General features: G+C 39.7%; 2 protein-coding genes across 4 annotated transcripts; one reads left to right on the forward strand and one right to left on the reverse strand.

Annotated features, from left to right (window-relative positions):
- The first annotated feature begins 285 nt into the window (after positions 1-285).
- On the forward strand, positions 286-20709 carry LOC105487600 (PHD finger protein 10). 2 transcript variants are annotated; one of them, XM_011751087.3, is made up of 12 exons: positions 286-938; positions 3702-3808; positions 5874-6004; positions 6912-6995; positions 8542-8675; positions 8774-8923; positions 9754-9863; positions 12004-12157; positions 14190-14345; positions 18849-18957; positions 19247-19435; positions 20514-20709. In XM_011751087.3, exons 1-12 carry the CDS (start codon positions 654-656, stop codon positions 20597-20599), a joined length of 1695 nt encoding a protein of 564 aa, XP_011749389.2. In that variant the 5' UTR covers positions 286-653; the 3' UTR covers positions 20600-20709. The 2 variants fall into 2 exon arrangements, with proteins under 2 accessions (XP_011749389.2, XP_011749390.2); XM_011751088.3 differs by having other exon boundaries at positions 6918-6995.
- Positions 16959-22536, reverse strand: C5H6orf120 (chromosome 5 C6orf120 homolog). Of its 2 annotated transcripts, XM_024794671.2 has the most exons (2): positions 22435-22536; positions 16959-22223 (listed from the first exon to the last, which is right to left on the reverse strand). In XM_024794671.2, exon 2 carries the CDS (start codon positions 22181-22183, stop codon positions 21608-21610), a length of 576 nt encoding a protein of 191 aa, XP_024650439.1. In that variant the 5' UTR covers positions 22184-22223; positions 22435-22536; the 3' UTR covers positions 16959-21607. The 2 variants fall into 2 exon arrangements, with proteins under 2 accessions (XP_024650439.1, XP_011749391.3); XM_011751089.3 differs by having other exon boundaries at positions 16959-22506.
- Between the last annotated feature and the right edge of the window lie 27 nt (positions 22537-22563).

Raw genomic sequence — 22563 nt, forward strand, 5'->3', positions numbered from 1 at the left:
GCACGGAGGCGGAGGCCGCGCAGTCTCCGCGCGGCTGCTCCGAGCAGGGCGACCCCCGGCAGGGAGGGGGTGGGGCGGGGACCCCCGGAGGGGCGGGGCAGGGCAGGGCAGGGAGGGCGCCACCGGGAGAGAGGAAGGGAGCGAGGGTGACGCGTGGAGGGGCCGGGCCGGGGGCCGCGGGGAGGGGGCGGCTGCGAGCGCGCCAAGTGGCGACGAGCCGGGCCGGGGCGGGCCGGAGGGCGGGCGGGAGGTGGGGCGCGCCGCGAGCTGGGGGGAGCCGCGGTCGAGTACAGCGCCGGGCCGTGGGGAGTCAGGCGGCGGCGGGGCTGAGGCGGCCGCGGGGCTGAGGGGAGCAGGGGGGCTGAGGCGGCTGTGGGGTTGAGGGGAGCGGCGGGGCTGAGGCGGCGGTGGCGCTGAGGCGAGCGAGCGGCGGGGCTGAAGGGAGCCGCGGCGGCGCTGTGGGGGGGGCGGCGGCGCTTAGGCCATCGGCGGAGCTGTGGGGGGCGGCGGTGCTGAGGCGGCGGCCGCGGCCGGGCGGGTTGGGCTGACGAGAGAAGCGCCGCCGCCGCCTGGCCTCCTCCATTCCGGCCCGCAGCCCCGCGCCCTTCCAGCCTCTGGCGCCCTCCCGCGCGGGCAGCGCGCTGGCGGCGGCCATGGCGGTGGCGGCGGCGCTGGCGGGCCGCGGGGCGCGCGGCGGCAGGGGCCGGCCCCCGGGCGGGCGGGCGGAGGGGGCGGGGCCGGGGCGGCGGGGGGCCCGCGCGGCGGCGGCGGCGGCGGCGGCAGCGGCGGCGGCGGCGGCCGGGACGAGGCGGAGGCGACGGCGTCGGCGGCGGCGCGGGGCGCTCGGGCTGATGGCGGCGGCGGCCGGGCCCGGGGCTGCGCTGTCCCCGCGGCCGTGCGACAGCGACCCAGCTACCCCCGGAGCGCAGTCCCCGAAGGTGAGGAAGCGGCCGGTGCGACCCGACCCTGACCCCGTCCGGGGCCCGTGTGCCGGGGCCTCGGCCCAGTCCCACCGGCGGCCGCCTAGCGTCTCGGGGGCGTGGGCCCCAGGCCGGGCTCCGCGCCTGAAACTGGGGGTGGTCGGCCAGGCGGGGCCCCGAGGGGAGCCCGCGGCCTCTAGCGAGCAACAAGTGCGGGCGGGCGGGGGACGCGGCGCGGCTTCCCCGAAGTTGGCGGCCGGCCCCGCTTGACAAGCTTGTCCCCAAAACGCCTCTTCCGGGGCTAGCCGCGGAACGGAACGCGTCCGGGGCCGAAAGAGTTGGCCTCGGAGGGGCCTGCAGAAGCGCGCTAGTTCGCTCAGTCTTCATTCCGCGCATAGTTTGCTGAAGTGTTTGAAAGCTTACTGCAAAAAACCGAGTGGCCAACGATATGGAAAATCAGCACACTCAGTTGGTGAACTTAGTGTAATAACTAAGTAAATACGCAAGCGTCCGGATGTTTTCAGCGGAAGTCTTTTTTTTTTTAAACTTGTTACTGCGTGAGGAGGTGAAAAATTGGTGTTTGTGGAGAAAATGGAGATGAGCAGTAGTCACGCATCAAAACGTTTTGGTTCCAAAGTTAGGCTAGCAGTTTGTGACAGAAGGTTGGAAGGGAGGAATGATGTTTTAAAAGCCTCGAAACTTGAAATTGGGTTGAAATTAGAAGGCGGCGGGAACTGAAATGCTTCAGAGCCAGCCAGCCTTCGTACGGTGTGCGGTGTGCGGTGTGCGGTGTGCGCGTTGGCAGGGGAAGCCATCCTGTGGCAGCCTAGCGGGGCTGCGCCTGCCCGGGAGCTTTTCCCGTTGCGCACGTCTGTCGTGCCGTAAGAGAAAGACTTGTTTTGAAGGTTCCTCAAAGGCCCTCGCCAATGGAAGTAACTAGATTGTAAGACTCTGAATGCACATCCTTGCACTTCCAGTGTTTGACGTCTGGCCCGGCACCTGGAGGGCACTGAGCTAGTGCCCACTGAGTGCATTCTTGACCCCAGAGCCTTAAGAAGGACGTGATGCATAGAAATTCATCTGATCCGTAGGTGGAAACCACCTATAACTCTGGAAGGCACATCTCTGATTTAGTACATTTGGGAGTCTTTGAAAACATGGGCCTGGATTACACGGAAATTCTTACCTTATTCCGTCGTGTATTGGGAACAATATTGCTGTTACTACCTCTCTCTAGAAAAAGGCTCTCTGCCCAGATGCTCACTTTGTATAATAATGCCCTTGCCTAGAATTTGTACTAGTAATTTAAAACACTTTTTGAAATTGTAGTCTCAGCTTTTTTGAGCACTTTGCGTTTTTAACTATTTTTGTATATTTTTGAGTGTCTCAATTTTTTAGCTAAAGGGAAATATACTTAAGTTTAAGGACATAAAAATCCTTAAAATGCTCACAAATAAAATAGAAAAAAAATACTGGAATGTTTAAAATGAGTTATGTTAAAAGTATTGAATATGAAATGTTGCAGTTGTGATACTTATGCAAATTTTCAGAGAGTAGATTTAGACTCTGCAGAGCTCTTTAATGAAATGCTAATTTTATAAGGACTGAAAAAGATTATATATTTTACTATTTGGAAAGGAACCAGTAAATTCCTAGGAGCTAGGGACATTTGAAACTTTATTATCATAATCATCATTTTAACTAGTATTTGTCGGATAATTCGCTAGTCCTTGTTCTAAGTACTTTTAATATAGTAGCTCATTTAATCATTGAATTAGCCATGTAATAGGGGCTCTGTTATAATCTCAAATTTTCAGATAAGGAGATGCTTACAGAGAGTAACTTACTCAGCTAGTAAGGGACGGTGCCCAGTGAGAACCTAGGCCGTCCAGCTCTGGCATGCCTGGCCACTATACCATATTGCCACTTTATATTCTTTTGTAGGATTCCTTTCATTTTAATATGTAGCAAGAAGACCATGATATTTAGCAAAATTGGATTAGCGTTAAAAGCTATATTACATTTTAAAAATTATGATTTTTTTAGACCTTAAACTTTGGCTGATAAGTAAATAAATCAATTTCCTAACATCTGATACATTTTCTGAGTGCAGTGTTTGAATTTATAACCTTGATGTTCTTGCCACATAATGTATTACATTAAAAATATATAAGCCTCTTCCTTAAAAAAAAAAATTCCCCTCCCCCTCTCAAGGTTCTTTTTTTGAAGTGTGTGTTGCTATATTATAGATTGATGACCCTTACTAGGGTATATTTTTGCTAACCTTTAGCAATGTAAGAGGAAGAGTGAATAGTTAGAATTGTTTTCAGTCTTGTATGTCCCCTTTTCATGGGGACATAAATGCCTAGTCAATTAAAATAGTCCTATGAACCGACTCCAAGTTGAACTGGGAACTGTAAATGATCCATACATTTTTTCCCCCCTGGGCTTGGGTAAGAGAGTTTGCTTTAATCCTAGAGTGATGCAGCAGTTTTATGTGTTTATGAAGAGCAGAAAGCATTTTAACCTCAGTTGGCAAGAAAGCAAAAGCAGATTTACATTTACGGGTTAATTGAAAATACTCTTATTTTGATTGGATTGAAGATCAGTTTTAAATTTTATTCCAGGTCTTGCTCATGCCAAACTCTTGGTCCCTTTTAATTATAATATGAAGTTAATGCTTGTATGACTATGTGTCCTTAGACAGTCCTTCACTTATTGAGACTTACTGTTCTTTTATTCTTTCTCTAATTATTATTTTTGAATCTTTTAAATGTATAGGATGATAATGAAGATAATTCAAATGATGGGACCCAGCCATCCAAAAGGAGGCGAATGGGCTCAGGAGATAGTTCTAGGAGTTGTGAAACTTCAAGTCAAGATCTTGGGTACTGTCATTTTACCGGTTATTAATATTTTTTGTGATGTTTCTCTTTGCCTTAACATCCTCTCCCCTTTCCCCCAGCTCTGGCAAAGGCAATTATTAAAAATTGTAGAATATTTTTTCCTATTCTATAATGTGCCACCAAAGTTGGTCTTGTTACTAAGTGTAATTAAAAAACAATTTTATGATAGTAAAATACATACATACATAAAATTGGTCATTTGAACAATTTTTAAGTGTGAAATTCATTGGCATCAGTTACATTCACAGTGTTGTACAGCCATTACCACCATAAATTTACAAAACTTTTTCACTACCCCAAACTTTATAACCATTAAGCAATAACTTCCCTTTCTCCCTCTACCTAGCCCCTTGCAACCATCATTCTACTTTCTATTTTCATGAATACGACTACTTAGTTACTTCATATAAGTGGAACCATAAAATATTTGTCCTTTTGTGGCTGGCTTATTTCTCTTAGAACTTTGAGTATCTTCAAGGTTCATCCTTGTAGCATATGTCAGACTTTTGTTCTGTTTTTAAGGCTGAATACTCCGTTTTATGTATATACTGCATTTTGTTGATCCATTCAGATGTTGTTGGGCATTTGGGTTTCCACCTTCTGGCCAAGGTAAATAATGCTGCTGTGAGCATTGGTGTTCAGAGTTTGTGTTTTCAGTTTTTTTTGATGCTTATCTAGGAATAGAGTAGATGGATTGTATGGTAATCCTATGTTTAATTTTTTGAGAAGCTGCCAAACTGTTTTCCATAGGGGCTGCACCAATTTACATTCCTACCAGCAATTCACAGTTTCCAGTTTCTTCATATTTCTCACCAATTTGTTATTTTTCATTTTTTTAAAATAATAGTTATCCTAAAGGGTGTGGAGTGATATTTTATTGTGATTTTTGATTTGCATTTTCATAATAGCTAGTGATATTGAACGTCTTTTCATCTGCTTCTTGGCCATTGTATAGCTTCTTTGGAGACGTGTCTATTCAAGTTCTTTGTCCATTTTGTGTTTGTTTTTTTTGTTGTTGTTGTAGGAGTTTTTAAAATATATTTTATGTATTAATACCTTATCAAAAACATGATTTACACATATTTTCTCCTATGGGTTGTCTTTTGACTGCCTTGATAGTGTCTGTGCGCAAAATTTTTAATTGTAATGAAGCCCAAATTTTTCATCTATTTTTTCTTTTGTTGCTTGTGCTTTTGGTGTCATATGTAATGCCAAATCCAAGGTTGTGAAAGATTTCTATGTTTTCTTCTAAGAGTTTTCTAGTTAGCTCTTATATTTAGGTTGTTGATCCATTTTGAGATAAAGGTCCAATTTTATGCTTTTGCATGTGGATACCCAGTTTCCCAGCACCATTTTTGAGAACACCGTTCTTTTTGCAGGTTACTTTTAAAATAGATGGATGCATAACATAGTGTCACTTTCCTGTGTCTGATTTAGAGGTTGAATTGGCCCAGATCCTGAAATCTGTGCTCTGTTACTCAGGATGGAGATTGACTGTGATACCCTGGCACCTTCAAACTAGGTCTATTCTTTGCTTCTGGGTTTGTGGAGTATCTGAGAACAAACAGTTATGGTTTATGATATGATGCACTGAGATACAGGTTTTTAAGAGTTCTGTTTTCTCAGCTATTTATGACTCACTGAACAGTAGACAAGAGACAGAAGTTGATTATTCCTTGGGTGGATGAAATACTGGCTATGCATTTTAAGCCCAAGAGAAAGAATTCAGAGCTGGTATCATCATCACCTTGCTTTGCCCTCATAGGTCCCTTAAACTAAAAATGCCTTCATTCTTAGCAATTGTGATTCTAGATTTTTTCTAGTGTATAAAAGATGTTATTTTCAATGTACCTTTTTGACTTGGTAGACCACATAATTATTTCTATTCCTTGTACCTGTTTTGTAATTTTCTTTGATACACAGGAAGTCAAGTCATAGGAGGCAAATAATTTAAATACTTAAAATAGTTTTCAAAATATCCTCAATAAAAGTGATTAAAAATTAATGAAAGCCACATTTAATGCATAATATATATTTCTGTACTTAGCTTTAGTTACTATCCAGCAGAAAATTTGATAGAGTACAAATGGCCACCGGATGAAACAGGAGAATACTATATGCTTCAAGAACAAGTCAGTGAATATTTGGGTGTGACCTCCTTTAAAAGGAAATATCCAGGTACTAGTTTATATAATAGATTAATTTATAATTGATAGTAATTCTTTATGATACACTGTCAGCTTCTGAATTTTTCTGTAGATTATAATGTATTTTATATTCTTGTGCTTGCTGTTTTTCTTTTCTTTTTTTTTTTTTTTTTTTTTTAAGACTAAGGGTCTCATTCTGTCACCCAGACTAGAGTGCAGTGGTGCAATTATAGCTGACTGCAGCCTTGCACTCCTGGGCTAGCTGTCCCCCTGCCTCAGCCTTCCAAGTGTCTGGGACTACAGGTGTGCACCACTACGTGTGGCAAATTTTTTTAATTTTTATTTTTTTAGAGATGCGAAGTCTTGCTATGTTGCCCTGTGTGGTCTCAAACTTGTGACTTCAAGCTGTCCTGCCTCAGCCTCCTGAATTGCTAGGATTACAGGTGTCAGCCACCACGCCTGGCTGTTTTTCATTTACTACTATCATTCAGCATCTCTCTTTGTTATTGATAGTTTCTGTGGCTCATAAACTGATTTAAAAGCAAAACGGGAAAGGTGAATTTCCTGGGGAAAATTTTAGAACAAATCATTTTATAGTCAAGTTTGGGATTTTTACCATTGTCCCTTGATCTAAGGAATAGAGTTAGCTATATGAGCCATATCTGAATTTGAGAAAGGCTATTCCTCATGAACTAGTTTAGTATAGTTATGTATATGATCTTCTTACTTTGGATTATTCTATTTTCTATTTTATTCTAACTTTTGTATCTTGCTGAGTTTTAGTTCTTGAATTTGTAATATTTTTTGTTGCCCCTTTAATAATATTTGGAATATGTAATATGAATATTTTAAAAAATCAAGCTTTTTAAGCTTTTAAAAGGTTTACAAATGCATAAGGTTTTGCTGTTTTTAATAGTCTTTTGATCTTTTTTTTGGAGATTTAGAGCGACGAGATTTGTCTCACAAGGAGAAACTCTACCTGAGAGAACTAAATGTCATTACTGAAACTCAGTGCACTCTAGGTAAGAATAGCTTTTAATGTGAATTTTTCAAGCTGAACATTTATGAGATGATATTGGATAAGTATGTTCTTTCCTAAAATATTTTACAAAATTAATAAAATAAATTGAACTATTTAAATGCTACATTATTTACTTCATTTTTTATTATTGTTAAAATGCACAGGAGATTAAAGCTTGAACGTTCACACATGTGATTCCTGACTTATGGTTCAGCTTCATGATGGTGTGAAAGTAATGCATATTCAGTAGAAACCATACTTCAAGTGTCTATACAACCATTCTTCTTTTCATTTCAGTATAATATGTAACAAATCACATGACATATTCAACACTTTATAGTAAAATTTGTGTTAGATGATTTTGCCCAGCTGTAGGCTAATGTAAGTCTTCTGAGCAGGTTTAAGGTAGGCTAGGGTAAGCAAAGATGTGTGGTAGGTTAGGTGTATTAAATGCTTTTTCTTTTTAGGATAGTTTCAACTTAGGATGGGTTTATCATATGTAACCCCATTGCAAGTCAAGGATCAACCTCTATTCTATAACAGAGTATAATTGTCTAATTTTTTTGACACAGAGTCTTGCTCTGTTCCCCAGGTTGGAGTGCAGTGGCGCGATCTCAGCTCACCGCAATGCTCCATCTCCCGGGTTCAAGGAATTCTCCTCCCTCAGCCTACCTAGTAGCTGGGACTACAGGCGCACGCCATCACACCCGGCTAATTTTTGTATTTTTATTAGAGACAAGGTTTCACCATATTGGCCAGGCTGGTCTTGAACTCCTGACCTTGCGATCCACCCGCCTTGGTCTCCCAAAGTGCTGGGATTACAGGCATGAGCCACCACGCCCAGCCCTTGTCAAATAATTTTTACAGAGTTTTCAGAGTGTTTGTATTTTGTGTGCAAAGCTTGTACAATTTTCTTTTTTAAGTCGTAGGTTCTTTGCTGAGTGCATGGTGTGTGTCTGTAGTCCCAGCTACTTGGGAGGCAGAGGGAGGAGGATCACTGCAACACAGGAGTTTGGGGTTGTAGTGTGCTGTGATCATGTCTGTGAATAGCCACTGCACTCCAGCTGGGCAAGATGACGAGATCACATCTCTAAAATGCAAAAAGGCAAATTTTGTTCAGTTGTTAGTTCTGTATAATTATGTCCGTGCTTTATTTGTAATCTTTCTTTCACAAACATTTTAATGCAACGAATTTTTTTCTTTTATTCATCCAGTATTCTGTAGTACTTGTTAATAGTGCATTTCATTATTTAACAGTTGTTTCTAACTAAAGGGATATATGTTCAAAGCACAAAAAATCTTAAAAATAAAATTGTTTGATTGAAAAATTGATATATTTGCCTTTTGCAAGATAATCTTTTAATTGCTTGAGTTTATATTATTAATATTAAGTTTAATTATTTTCCAATGTACTAAGATATTTTGCTTTGGCTATTTGAAAACCATTAAAATGTGGAGCGGTTTGAAGAAGTAAGTTTTGAAGAGTGCTTTTGTTCACTTATCCTTAAAAGAGCTTCTTTATTTTTTTATTTTTTGGTCTAAAATAGGTTTAACAGCATTGCGCAGTGATGAAGTGATTGATTTAATGATAAAAGAATATCCAGCCAAACATGCTGAGTATTCTGTTATTCTACAAGAAAAAGAACGTCAACGAATTACAGACCATTATAAAGAGTATTCTGTAAGTAATTGAGGTGACTGGCATTTTTTATTTGGGTTGGGGAGAATGACATTTTATAAAGTTGTATGTGACTTCCAACTGTATATTTTTTTTTCCAGCAAATGCAACAACAGAATACTCAGAAAGTTGAAGCCAGTAAAGTGCCTGAGTATATTAAGAAAGCTGCCAAAAAGGCAGCTGAATTTAATAGCAACTTAAACCGGGAACGCATGGAAGAAAGAAGAGCTTATTTTGACTTGCAGACACATGTAGGATAACTTAAATTTAGTACCCCTGAACTTAGTTTATTACTTGTTATTGCAGAGTGCCGATTACCCCCTTTATCATTATTTTTTGTACCACCTTTTTTTTTTTTTTTTTTTTGGCGGAGTCTCACTCTGTAGCCCAGGCTGGAGTTCAGTGGCGTGATCTTGACTTGCTGCAACCTCCACCTCCCGGGTTCAGGCGATGTTCCTGCCTCAGCCTCCCCAGTAGCTGGGATTACAGGCGCCTGCCACCACACCCAGCTAATTTTTTGTATTTTTAGTAGAGATGGGGTTTTACCATGTTGGCCATGTGTTTTTTTCCTCCTCGGAAGTTGAGATACTAGTTTTAATGCTGTGCTTAATAATACTCAATTTACATTTTTTTGTGAGATGTCTTTTGCTTTATGGTTGATAGTTCTACTAAATGAGACTAATAATTGCTACATATCATACTTGCTATGTGTCCCAAGAGTTTTTAAAAGAGATTTGCATGTTAATTCTCACAGTAACCATGTGAGGTTGGAACTAGGATTACTTCCATTTCATAAAGAAATTGAGCTACAGAGAGGTCGTATAAGCTACCTAGATCACTCTGCTGTTAAGTAGCGAGCAAGAGATCCATTGCCATTCCTCAGGAGAATAGGCCTCTGAAACGATAATATATAGAATTGAAAGCACCAACTGTCCTCTTAGGTTATAGCTCCCAATATCTCTTAAAATTCTAGCTTTTCTAGGGAGAAGTGGGCGTGCAGTGGAGAGCATGTGGGGACTCTTCCTAAAACCTTGATTCTTAGCATGGAATCAGTTTTGTGTTTCTCTTTATGTTAACATAGGTTATCCAGGTGCCTCAAGGGAAGTACAAAGTTTTGCCAACAGAGCGAACGAAGGTCAGTTCTTACCCAGTGGCTCTCATCCCCGGACAGTTCCAGGAATATTATAAAAGGTATTTAGTAGTTTTAGTTACACTTGGTATTGGCTATTGGTAAGGGGTTTCAGAGCCTTTTGTACTTGCCTCCTAACAATTATGGGGTCTATAGATATCACCATAAGATACTATATAGGATTTGTGTTGCTGTTCTTCTCTGGTTCTGTGGTAAACAACACCCTGTAGTCAGAATTTGAATATATGCTGATGAAATCTGGATGCCTCTGTCTCTGCCTATTTTGTTTGGGTTTGTCAGAGACAGATGCTGGGAGTTCTATAGCACCTCACTGCTCAGGGTATGTTCTGTGGTCCAGAGCACTATTATTGCTCAGAAGCTTGTTGGAAATGCAGAATCTCAGGCCCAATTCTAGACCTGTGACTCAAAGTCTGCATTTTAACAGATGTCTGTATAATTCACGTGCAGGTTAGAGTTTGAGAAACACTGACTTTTACTGCAGAGAAGATGAGAGAAGGAGCAGAGGGGCAGGCACGGGCACCTAGGTGCCTCAGCCACATTGCTGACCTGGCCTGGCTGCTGCTCCAATCTGGCCCCTAAATGCTACTTATCTCCTATTCCCAAACTGAATGTAACTGAAAAAAAACAGGGCTAACAGATTTTTTTTTTTTGAGACAGAGTCTCACTCTGTTGCCAGGCTGGAGTGCAGTAGCGCGATCTTGGCTCACTGCAACCTCTGCCTCTTGTGTTCAAGCGATTCTCCTGCCTCAGCCCCCCGAATAGCTCGGACTACAGGCACATGCCACCACGCCCAGCTAATTATTTGTATTTTTGGTAGAGGTGGAGTTTCACCATGTTGGCCAGGATGGTCTCGATCTCTTGACTTTGTGATCCGCCTACCTCGGCCTCCCAAAGTACTGGGATTAAAGGCCTGAGCCACTGCACCCAGCCCATTTTGTTTTAAAGTCTCAGCTTTTACTTCAACCTTAAGCCTTACTCTGGAACCGTATGTTTTTCATAATAGACTATTTTTTTAGAGAATAGAATTTAAAGTATAGTATCATAACTCACACCATTTGAAAGTCACATCTTGGGCAGAAATTTTTTAAATTAAAAAGGTTTTTTAATTCAAATTTAAATCATGGGCAGCAGTTTTTTTAAAAGTTTTTCTTCAATTTTTTTTTTTTTGAGATGGAGTCTCATGCTGTCGCCCAGGCTGGAGTTCAGTGGCACGATCTCGGCTCACTGCAACCTCCACCTCCCGGGTTCAAGTGATTCTCCTGCTTCAACCGCCCAAGTAGCTGGGATTACAGGTGCTCACCACCTCGCCCGGCTAATTTTTTGTATTTTTAGTAGAGACAGATTTTCACTCTGTTGGCCAGCTGGTCTCGAACTCCTGACCTCTGGTGATCTGCCCACCTTGACCTCCCGCAGTGCTGGGATTACAGGCGTGAGCCACTGCACTCGGCCTTAAATTTTTAAAAATTTTATTCTGGTGTCAGCAAATTATTAAAAGTCATATGCAAGTATACCAACTCCTTTGCTTTTTGGTGTGTTGTCTTAGTTGGAGAAGTCCTGATCCAGGGTCGCTTCCTGAATGAGGACTACTGAGGGTGAGAATGGAGGTGGCACAAAGCATTGCTGTCTGACCTAGGGGAAGAGATTGCCAATCTAGTTTCAGAAAAAATAGTTGATTAGATTTTTTAGAATACATGCTTCCCAAATTTGTTTACAATAATTTGTTACTAAAAATTTTGCTTTCTATATTAATATTAAGTAATATCATGTACCATGCACTGGTGTATGAGGTAGATGCTATTATTAGGCCTGTTTTACAAGTGGAGTGATAGCACAGAGAAGTAGCAAAGACCTGGAACAGTGGTGGACGTGGATGTGAGCTGGCAGTCAGACTTGGGGCTACTGACATTTTATTTACTGTTTTGTTTTTTTGGGTTGAGGGCAAAGAGGAGAGGCGCATTATCTCTTAGTGAGAATCAAATGCATATTTTACATAAGTCTAGTGAAAAGATGTTCAGGCTTTTTATTAACCCTACTTGATGACAAAAATTAAAAATTAATACTCTATTTTTCGGAAGTCTTTGGAGTTACTCAAGAAGTTTAAGGCTCTCTTCATAGGTCAACGATGAGTCTATTTATATTTAATAATAAAGGGAAACCAAAAATAAACGCTCTGAACTTCAGGTACTCACCAGATGAGCTGCGGTATCTGCCATTAAACACAGCCCTATATGAGCCCCCTCTGGATCCTGAGCTCCCTGCTCTAGACAGTGACGGTGATTCAGATGATGGCGAAGATGGTCGAGGTGACGAGAAACGGAAAAATAAAGGCACTTCGGTGAGAACATTTCTCTCTAGTGGGAAGCGTTTCCTTTCTCTTTGAATTTTTGCTAATTGCTTTCCTGGAATGTTACATTGAACTTCTGTCATCACCCTCTCTTTGAAAAAGGATGGTTGCATGTAATTTCCAGAAGGTATTCATCAAGAAAAGTTATTTATAGTATGTTTTGATAAAAAACAAGCCGTGTGTGGCCTTTGGTAAGATTTATACTTAAAATCGCCCCTTTGTAGTTACCATGAGCAATTTAGGCAAGGATATTGGAAAATTAGCTTACAGTCATTTATTCAACTTGTTGTCTCTTTAGCTTAAAATATTGAACAAAACAGAATTTGATCTCTTGACACAGAAATGTAGTTTTCTTAGTTTAGGGGAGTGCATTAACTTAGGTTTCTTTTGCTTAATCTTAGGCTTCCTATAGGAAAATATTGTGTTTAGTAATATGTTGTGCAATTTGTTGGGTTTTCCTGTATGACTCTTTTTTTGTAGCAAAATGCGCTTGCAAGACAATGGGCAGCTGGTGAATTCTGTGGATCTGAAGGAGAACAGAATCCCCTTGATGGTTTAGGGCTTTGATCACAGTGATGACATTGGGCTTTGAATTTCTTTAGCATTGTGTTTTAAGTAACTGGCTATTTCAGACTTTTCATTGAAGCCAATCTAAATGTGAGGTTGTGCTACCATTGAATGGACATTATTTCCTTGTCCCCAGCAGCTTCTAAAACATCTTTAATAATACATATTATGCAAAATAAGATGCTGTTCAAGTATTAAAGTGGTGATACAACTTTTCTCCTGTTATGTTGCTAAAAGGGGAGCTATGGCTTGCAAAGGGGGATGAAGCTGACTTCCTTTCATACTGCTAGGAAAAGTGGAAACTAATCCAACATTATGGGAAAGCGTTTTGACAGTCTTACCAATTTAAGTTCCACAGAATTTGACCTCGCAAATCCACTAGTAGAATTTATCCTAAGGATTTAATCAGATGCTGAAAAAAATTTAATTAGAATAAAAAGGTCTGTTTGAGTGTTTACAGTATTTTTTATCCTGGAAGTTACAAATTTTAATGCCCACAGTGGGTAATATTATATTACATTTATAGGATAGAAGTGCAGTTCAAAGAATATTTAATGATTGTGAGAACATGCACATAATGCTTTTAAAAAAATACCAAAACACACACATGCATACACACGCAGTGTAATCCGGTTTTGTGTTTTAAAAAATGAGGGCACAATGAGGTTAGGGGGTATGTGTGAGTCTCGGTATCTTTATGTATATAAGTGGACACCCAGAAAAAAGATGAAGTGGATATATTCATGTTTCTAGTCAGTGTGTGTTTATCAGGGAGGCTCTAGATAATCTAATTTTTTCATTTATAATTTTCATAATTTATATGAAAGTTCTAATTAGAAAATTTTAAATTATAAAATGAAGAATTAAATCATTAGATATTGAGGTCTTAAACCTTGAATATATGCAATCTTTCACATCCTGTTGTAGATAGTTGAGGGATTGGCTCTGCATGGTTTAACATTATGAAAACACAAATGTGTACTCGAAGGAATTTTTTTTTTTTTTTTTTTTTAACTGCAGCACTTCATTTTTCCTGAAGGACCTTCTTAATGACTTTTAGTACTCAATGAAAATACCCACACTTATTTGTAACAATATATTTTTGTGTGAAACAAATATGTTCCCTTGTGACATGGAAAATGATGTTGAAGCTGTGTGCCGTATAATAGTAGCTGAAGCGGATAATTGCATTTTTGTGACTTAGGTCAGAAAACAAAGTTGATGAAGGCACTGATATGAATGCAATCAGTTTTATACCATATCATACTTAGAAGAAAGATGAATGATTTTTAACATAAGTTACTTTAGTCTCCACTGGAAAAAACTTTCTTACATTTAGAATGATCTTTTATTTTTAAATTGATAAGGCTTTAAAACTTTTTTTGAGTATTTTCCATAGTTTTCAAAATCCAGACTCAATTCCAAAGAATCTTTGTTTTTGCCTTTTAAACTCCAGGACAGCTCCTCTGGCAATGTATCTGAAGGAGAAAGCGCTCCTGACAGCCAGGAGGACTCTTTCCAGGGAAGACAGAAATCAAAAGACAAAGCTGCCACTCCAAGAAAAGATGGTCCCAAACGTTCTGTACTGTCCAAGTCAGTTCCTGGGTACAAGGTAGAAGAAAAAAGCCCCTGACTCAGCTTCTTTACTGACCAGCCTCTCTCCCTGAAATGTTTTCACTTGACTTTCACGATTGTGGAGCTTCTGCCTGCTGTACTTCACTAGCTGTTCTTCTATGGTGTGCCCTCTGTCTGCTGCTTTCTTTTGTGCTTTATTTCCTTGGTGGCTTTTCTGTCACTTTTGGCTATGGTTTAGCTTCTGTTTTCTGTATATGTACAATTTATAAGTCTTTTTTTTTCTTTGAAATAATAACCAGGCAAGTATGGGTTTTTAAAACATTATTTCATAGGCAGAAGTTTATATTTTCTTTCCTTGGAGTAAAGATCATAATTATTTGGCATTTTAAATGCCCCAGCATTTAGTGTAGCTAAAGCTGCTGAGCTGAAGTATGAGTGGGTATACTGTTAGACTAAGTTGCATTTTTTAGTGCCTTTCATTAAGAAAGATCTGGTTTTAATCTAAGGATTACTTGATCCATATGCTAAATTTAGCTAACTCTGGGATAGAAAATAATAAAACCTGTTATTTACATTGTGTGATTTTTAGCATAACCTTGGTAAAGAGCCTATATGATTCTATGACAAGAATTAAAACATACTTGTTAACTTGTTGATGTGATTATCCTCAGAGTAAAGTTGTAGGTTGTCAGCAACTATTATTATATTTTGAACGTTTCCTCCCTCTGTCTGCCCCTCCCTTTTCTTTTGAAGAAAAGGTGAGGTGAGAGGTGTGTAGCCTTATTTGCATATAGGGATTTAAGAATATCATAAAAGGAAGAATTAGCTGTACAGTTTCATATTTGGGATGGTGGTAGTAAAATATACTACCTTTTGATTCTTTGGTCTGAAATGTATTAGAACATGCTTTTATTGCACTTATGAAGGTGTATTGAAGGAAAATTTTAGAGTAAGCTGATGAGGAAGTTTTTCCAAGTGAAATTGTTAAACACCTTGTATGTCAGAACTGTGATTGTGATAAATAATTCACAAGAACAGGCTGAAGTTAGTCACCTTTCCGTCAAACTAACTAGAACACGTTCTAACATGTTCATTTACCTTTCTTCAGGTAAAAAAAGTGACCTATTAGTGTATTTCATGTTTTATTAGAAAATGCTTTTATGTAAATAACTTAAATTTTTTTTTTTTTTTTGTAGCCTGTAGCAAGCAAATTTTAAGCTTAATTGAGCAAAGGTTGGCTTCCAAGGGTGGCTGCAATAGGCTGCAGCTATGTGATTTTTGTACTTGTTTTTACATATAAAGCTTATCTAATTTCTTTAAATATATAAATTAATGCTTAATAACTGAAAGCAAGTGAGCTCCAAAGATGAAATTTCAGAAACAGTGTACATGAATGAGTGTGTTCTACTGGTCTGCTAAGAGCTTTAAATGGAAGTGGCCGCTCAAAGCACAGTGTCCTGTTAACTCTTGAGTGCTAAGTAGATCTTTCCAACAGTAAGCTTGATTGATCATGGGTTAAAAAGAGAGAATATTGAAATAGATGTTTTAATACAGGCTGGAAATGAACTATTTAACACTATCATTGATTTACTATACAAGAAATCATATAGATTAACTGAACCTAATAGTACTCAAGTAGGATATGCAAAATTTATATTTTACATAATCTGTGAACATTTTTAGTACCTAAAAATGTTTCAGGTATTTCAAAGATGGGAACAACCAGTATCTAGTCATACATTAATGTGAACAGGTTTATTAAAAGTTAACCTCTTTATAAAAAGTATTAATAAACCAAGATGTGCCTAAATATTAGGGTACTTCAAGCTAAAGGTCATGTTTTATATATATATTTATATATATATATATAAAATATGAGATTCAAGAAAGTAATGTATCTGTCGGGTTGCTTAATAAGATTCACTAGTGCTTGCCCTTAATTCGTAGGACCGTATTGTTTAGGTTACATTAACCTGAAATTTAAAGCATAATTATTAGGATTCCAGCCTATAAATATATAATTAAAATCTATACTATATTATTGCTACCATGAAAGTCTTATCTTTGGCTGTTTTTCAAGTAGAAAAGTAAGTGTACTGTGAGCCTTTTATTTGAGATGCTGAGAGCTATTAGGATGAGTATTTCAATTTTCTTGTCAGTAGTGAAACTGATGATGTTGCAGTTATTTGAAGTAGAACTGATTGTCTCAACCAGACACACATGGGAGTGTGTTCCATTGGCCTTGGGGAGAGTGCTGCACATTAACCCCTCCCTCAACTGTGCAATCCACTGAGACTGGCTTCTCTAAGCCATGGTTGTTATCTGCTGTGTGAAGTCCTGGATGCCAGCACTGTGGCTTCTTAGAGAGGGCAGATGCTTTGTATATTGAGCTGCAGCATTCATCACAGAAAATGCTACAAAGCTGTCTCTCTTCCCCTTCTCTCATGTTGCCCTGTTTTCCTCAAGATGAAGACTGTTGGGTAAGAAAAACTAAGTGATTTAACAAAGCATTATGATTTAAACTTAGAAATAAACCTAGAATTTTTTGGTGTCCCTTTATCATAGGTGTTTAATGTATATTTTAATGATTGTAGAACTTGAATTGCTCTAGAATGTGAATGACTACCCTTGTGTTTTATTCCTTTTGGCTTTTGTTTTGTAAAGAATCTCCTATGTGGAGTTCTGTTTTTAGAATTTAATATTGTTTGGTTACTTCCCTGACTTTAGTGAAAGATATTAGAGTATTTACTATGCCAGTATCTAACTTAAACTATGAGTATTAAATAAGTATATCTTTTACATTTAGTACAGGTACCATAACCAAAAGAGATTTCTTAGTTTTGATGGATTAAGAGATAGCATTCTGCTGTATATTATGGCAGGTACAGATATGATTACAAAACTGAACCAGAATTTGGATTATAGAAGTGCACTTCCTAGCTGTTTTTTATTTAGGTATAGGAACACACAATGAGAACCTTATGATTAGAATGTAGCAGTAACAACAGAGGGTAACTACACTGCAAGACTTAAATGGTTTGAGCATGTGACACTATCCTATTGTTGGGGGGAGCAGGGTATAAAAATATACATACAGGAAATTAGTTTAATAGTAAAGTTTTATATGTATGTTTAACTTCCATGATATTTATTATTTTGTAGAGACATTTGTGATTGTTTAGAGTTCTTGTTTTTATTATATTTATGTATAAGGTTGACTTTTTTTAAATAAATAAGCCAAAAATTCTTTTTGAATGCCTCTGTCATCTTTTGCAAAGAAAGATAATTTAAAAAGTACAAAACTTAAAATAATTAAGAACAAATTGTTTAGGTCTAACAGGTTACGAAGGTGGCAGTGAGACATTTCAAAGCTGGAATATGTACAAAGTTTGAGTTTTGTTTAGGTTCCTTTTTGGTTCAGTAAATTAGGAAAGGGATGCATTTGGCAGGGTGGGAATGAAGCAGAAATGAAACAATTCTAATTAAAATAATTATTTTTCCAGTTCATCTATGTGTGTGTGCGTGTGTGTGTGTACGTGTGTGTGTATGTATGTCCCCTTACCCCATTTCATTCTTGGCCCATGCTTGCTTTTACTTTTTTACCACTGTTATTTACTTATTCCTATAGCATGAGTGAACGTCATTTCATAACAGTCAAGGCCGTGACGTTCGGATGCCTTCCCTCCCCTGGTAATTTTAAGTGCAGTGAACCCTTTTTCCTTTGTCATTTCCATGGGTTACCAAATATGTCTAAAATTCAAACACTTTCACTGGACCATGCATGTTTTTAATCTGAAAGATGAGTAGTACTCAGAGGGTCTGTGTATTTTTTAAGTGACTACAGTTTTTTTTTGCTTGTCTGAAAACTTACTTTTCCCTTTTATAATTTTACGTTATTTTATAGTAAATGCTTCTAAGTATAGCTTCTTTTATTAGACATGCAAAGAGAATAATCACACAACTAAGTTTTCAACAAACATTTATGTACATGCCAATGTATGCATGAGACATCTTTCAATTAAAAATGTTTAAACTGATTTTTTAAAAAGTACCACTATACCAATGAAGATAAACTGATTTTTTAACTTATATTTTATAGATCTAGTTTTACAGTTTTGGAAAAGAGCAGTTTTTAAAATTAATACATAAGCTGTTTAAAATGGTCTTCTCTTTAGAGTAAGTCTCACATTTAATGGTCATTTGCTACTTGGATTTTCTTGTCCAATTAATAGTGACATTTGGCATTGTATTTCGTCTTTCCTTCCATTCATTAAACAGATCTTACTGTGCATGTAGGGAGTATAGAATTCTACATTTAATCTTATGAGATCATGCTGTTTACAAAATTTTATGATGAAATTAATGCTTTCTTCAGTAAGCAATCTTACATTGCAGGCAGATTCCTGTCAAGTTTTTTCTTTCAAAATGGTCATTAGCAAGTTATCAAAAGTAATAATAGGGCAATAAAGTAACAGAATTCCTTTTAAACCCATAGTAAGCTCTTCTGGCATGAATTTATAGCCCTCTTCTACCCTTCCAGCCAAAGGTCATTCCAAATGCTATATGTGGAATTTGTCTGAAGGGTAAGGAGTCCAACAAGAAAGGAAAGGCTGAATCACTTATACACTGCTCCCAATGTGAGAATAGTGGTAAGTATTGAAATGTCTTTTTAAAATTTTAACCACTGTATTTGTTGGTTCAAAAACTAGAATTTATAGTTTCAGGTAGATTTCAACCAGAGTCATCAAATAAATACACAGGGTAGATTGTGAGGCAGACACAGTCCATGTGTTTTCTTCTACATTGTATTTTCATTTCTCTTTGGTGATTTGACATTATAGCTATTCTCTGAAAGTCCTAAAGCAAACTAGCATTTTATGTGCCATATTAAGTTAAAAATTCTTATGTGAGATACTACTAATACTGGTTTTGATTTAGGCCATCCTTCTTGCCTGGATATGACAGTGGAGCTTGTTTCTATGATTAAGACCTACCCATGGCAGTGTATGGAATGTAAAACATGCATTATATGTGGACAACCCCACCATGAAGAAGAAATGATGTTCTGTGATGTGTGTGACAGAGGTTATCATACTTTTTGTGTGGGCCTTGGTGCTATTCCATCAGGTAAAGATTAAAAAAAGAACAAACTATCTTTGGGTGATAAGACTCTCCCAGCACTGCACTCCAAAAGGCTGCATAAACGTTATCATGACATGCAGAGCTTGTGGACTCCTATGTGCAAATATGACCAAAGCTATGATTATATGGGTCATGTCCACCAGCTTTTCATTCCCAGACAATTCCAACTAAAGGATAAATGAGAGGCCAGAATGCCCAGACTAAGTTTTGGAAGTACAGTTCTATATAATGAGCTGGTGTTTTTCTACTGAAATACTTAAGTAACAGCATCATCTTGTTTCAAAGCCTTTATTTTTATGTTATCTATTTAGAAACTTAACAAAATGACTACGTCTTTATACATTTCTATAGAAATCGATTACAGATTTCTGTAAATTGAGGCAGCATGACAATTCCAGGTAACTTTAGAACAGAGTTGAATAAATCACAGTAATTGGACTAAAACATTACACAGATAATTGTGTAATTTTAGAACTTACTTGCATAGTTAACACTGTATAATACTCTTATATATGCCTACAACGAAGTTTCCTGGGAATCATTAAGCAAGCAACATAATTATTTTTCTGTAGTAATTCAGATCAAGTATGTAGTACAATTTATCATTATGCTGTTAGAAACTTAGAAGTTTTAAAGTGCTGTCAGCAGAGTACACCAGCACTTGAAAGAATGCTGTTAAGACACACAGCTGCCAGTGAGCAGGAGAGAAAAAGGCTTAAAAAAGCCAAATTCCAGAATGGGTTTTGAACTTTTGAAGTATGTATTGAACTTTAGAAGTATGATAGTGTTTGAATTTCAGGAAATACTGTACTTTTTTAAAGGACCGTATCACTGTATGGCATTGCATCTCTCCCATCCCCCTTGACTTGCAATGAATTTTGCATGGCATTGATTACAAGTTTATATTTTTCTCCTTAAATTCAGGAACTCATAGTGCCCTTCTCACCACAAAATCCACAGAGGAATATCATTAGTGATAGCTAAGGAAGAAGAGTTTAGATGGGCTTAAAATTCAGTCCTGTAAAGATAATTTTTCATTCCATATTAACAATTTTTTTCCTAGGTCGCTGGATTTGTGACTGTTGTCAGCGGGCCCCCCCAACACCCAGGAAAGTGGGCAGAAGGGGGAAAAACAGCAAAGAGGGATAAAATAGTTTTTGACTCTAATACTGTGTATGCATTTAAGTGGAATATTTGGTGCCAATTTATTTACAACATTTTCATTTTTATGCCAATAAAAGATTTTTTTTTTTTGCAAATTATGAGCTTAAAATCTGCAGTTGATTTATTTCTGTTAAAAGCTACTCTTACCCTCCAAACTAATTCCAGGTAGAGAAATCATCTTCCGAAGTATTTTATAGTAACCCTGGCTCACTCCAAAAATTCAGTGGAAATGTTTAGCAACTTAAGATACTTAACTATTTCTCCATAGCCCCAAAAGTTAATTTTCATGAAACTTCCTAATCTACATTGTTTCTGGCCTACCATAGGTAGCATTAACAAAGTTATTTAATAACTAAAGAATTTTCATAGGTATGACAAATGGCCTAATAAGATTTGGTGCAGCTGGATTTAGAGTTGTCATTATTGGACTGGTACAGGAACACAGTTTGTAAATACCTGCCTGCCAGGAAATCACTTTTGTATAGAAAAGTACCATCCCTACTTGGGGTACAGGCATGAGGCTTTAGTCCAGGCTCAGGGAATTGTACATAAATCATTTCCAACTTGATTTTAGTAACTCTTGAAAACGTACACCTTGAACTTCGCTTAGAATCTCCAGAGTAAAATTACAAAGTATCAACCTTTGATCTGTGTCACAGCATGAAAGGTTGCTCTAATTTTTTTTATATATATAAACCTAAGTTACTGCAATCATTTTTAGTCAACCTGCCTAATGAAAATGGAGTCTAAACACTTTATTGTGCACAGTCCTTTTACAGGAATTTTGATATTTAAAAGAAAATACTGTGCTTGCTGCTTTTCCTATTTTTGGGGGTAACTGAGGTAACAAAACTGTGTATGGCTTTATTTTTCCATCCCTTGACTAGAAAAAGGTAACTAGAACTTCAACCAAGTACAAGTACCAAGGTTCACAGCAAACTGCAATCAGCTTCACAGACGGAGGGTTTTATACCCCAGAGCGTGGTCAATGACTCAAAAGAGAATTTCAAGTACCAGTTTCAAAATGCTAATTAATATCGTCCAGAGAACAGATTCCTCCTCTTGCGAGGCGTCTTCCGGGGCACGAGCGTGCTTCTGGCCGGCATCTGCACCGTCGGCGGGGTAGGCGGCCTCGCCGAACGGGTGCTGCTCGACTGTGCCGTCGTAGTACACCTTCATCTCGAACTCGCTCTCCAGGTGGGATGGGTGTCCGTAGACGCCGATGCCCACTGGGCGCCGGAAGTGCGCGGGGATGGACACAGCGTCCGGGCCGCAGGTGGCCGACTGCAGCTCGTAGTCGTCGAAGCTGGGGTGCAGGCTGCTGGCCGAGACGTACAGGTCCGCATCGCCCTTGAGGCTGCGCATCCTGAGGACTATCTTGCCCTCGTGGTTCAGCCGCAAGTAGCTGTAATTCCCGGCGCCTATCTGGCCTTGGACGACGTGCAGGAGCACCCACTCCTCGGGGACCTCCTCCTCGTCCGCGCAGCTCCCCGGGGACAGGATCTGCGAGGTCAGGAGCAGCAGCAGGGCCGTCGTCCAGGGCGCGGCCCTCCCGCGGGGAGCGGCCATGGCTGGCGGCTCAGCTCCGAGGTCTGCAAGTGGGTCAGTGCTGCTGGGGACACGGGAGGCGCTCAGTACCGGAGCCCGTCCCCGTCGTCCGCCCGCGGGGCCACGGCACGTCCAGGCGCCGGGTCTGTCGCTGGGACTGTCCCTTCCCACCCGCGTGAGGCCCCGGGGAGGAGGGGGTGGGCTAACCCCTCCCCCTAGCGCGGCGCCCACCAGGGGCAGGGGCAGGGCCGCTATGGCACTCTCGGACTCACCACCGCTCCCCACAAGGGGCCGAACCTTAAGCATCCGGACCCGAGGCCGGAGCCTCGCCAGGGAGGCGGAAGTGACGCTAGGCCCGGAAGTGAGCAGGCCGGAAGCGAGGACTCGCCTGCTGCCGCGAG

This window comes from Macaca nemestrina, chromosome 5 (assembly GCF_043159975.1).
Source record: "Macaca nemestrina isolate mMacNem1 chromosome 5, mMacNem.hap1, whole genome shotgun sequence".
NCBI classification, from domain to species: Eukaryota; Metazoa; Chordata; class Mammalia; order Primates; family Cercopithecidae; genus Macaca; species Macaca nemestrina.

Coding starts and splice junctions, on each gene's coding strand:
- C5H6orf120 (XM_011751089.3), bottom strand. CDS start 22,468: ATGCTTAAGGTTCGGCCCCTTGTGGGGAGCGGTGGTGAGTCCGAGAGT.
- LOC105487600 (XM_011751087.3), top strand. CDS start 654: ATGGCGGTGGCGGCGGCGCTGGCGGGCCGCGGGGCGCGCGGCGGCAGG. Junction 12,158..14,189: donor GGAAAAATAAAGGCACTTCG/GTGAGAACATTT, acceptor TTTAAACTCCAG/GACAGCTCCTCTGGCAATGT. Junction 19,436..20,513: donor CCTTGGTGCTATTCCATCAG/GTAAAGATTAAA, acceptor TTTTTTTCCTAG/GTCGCTGGATTTGTGACTGT.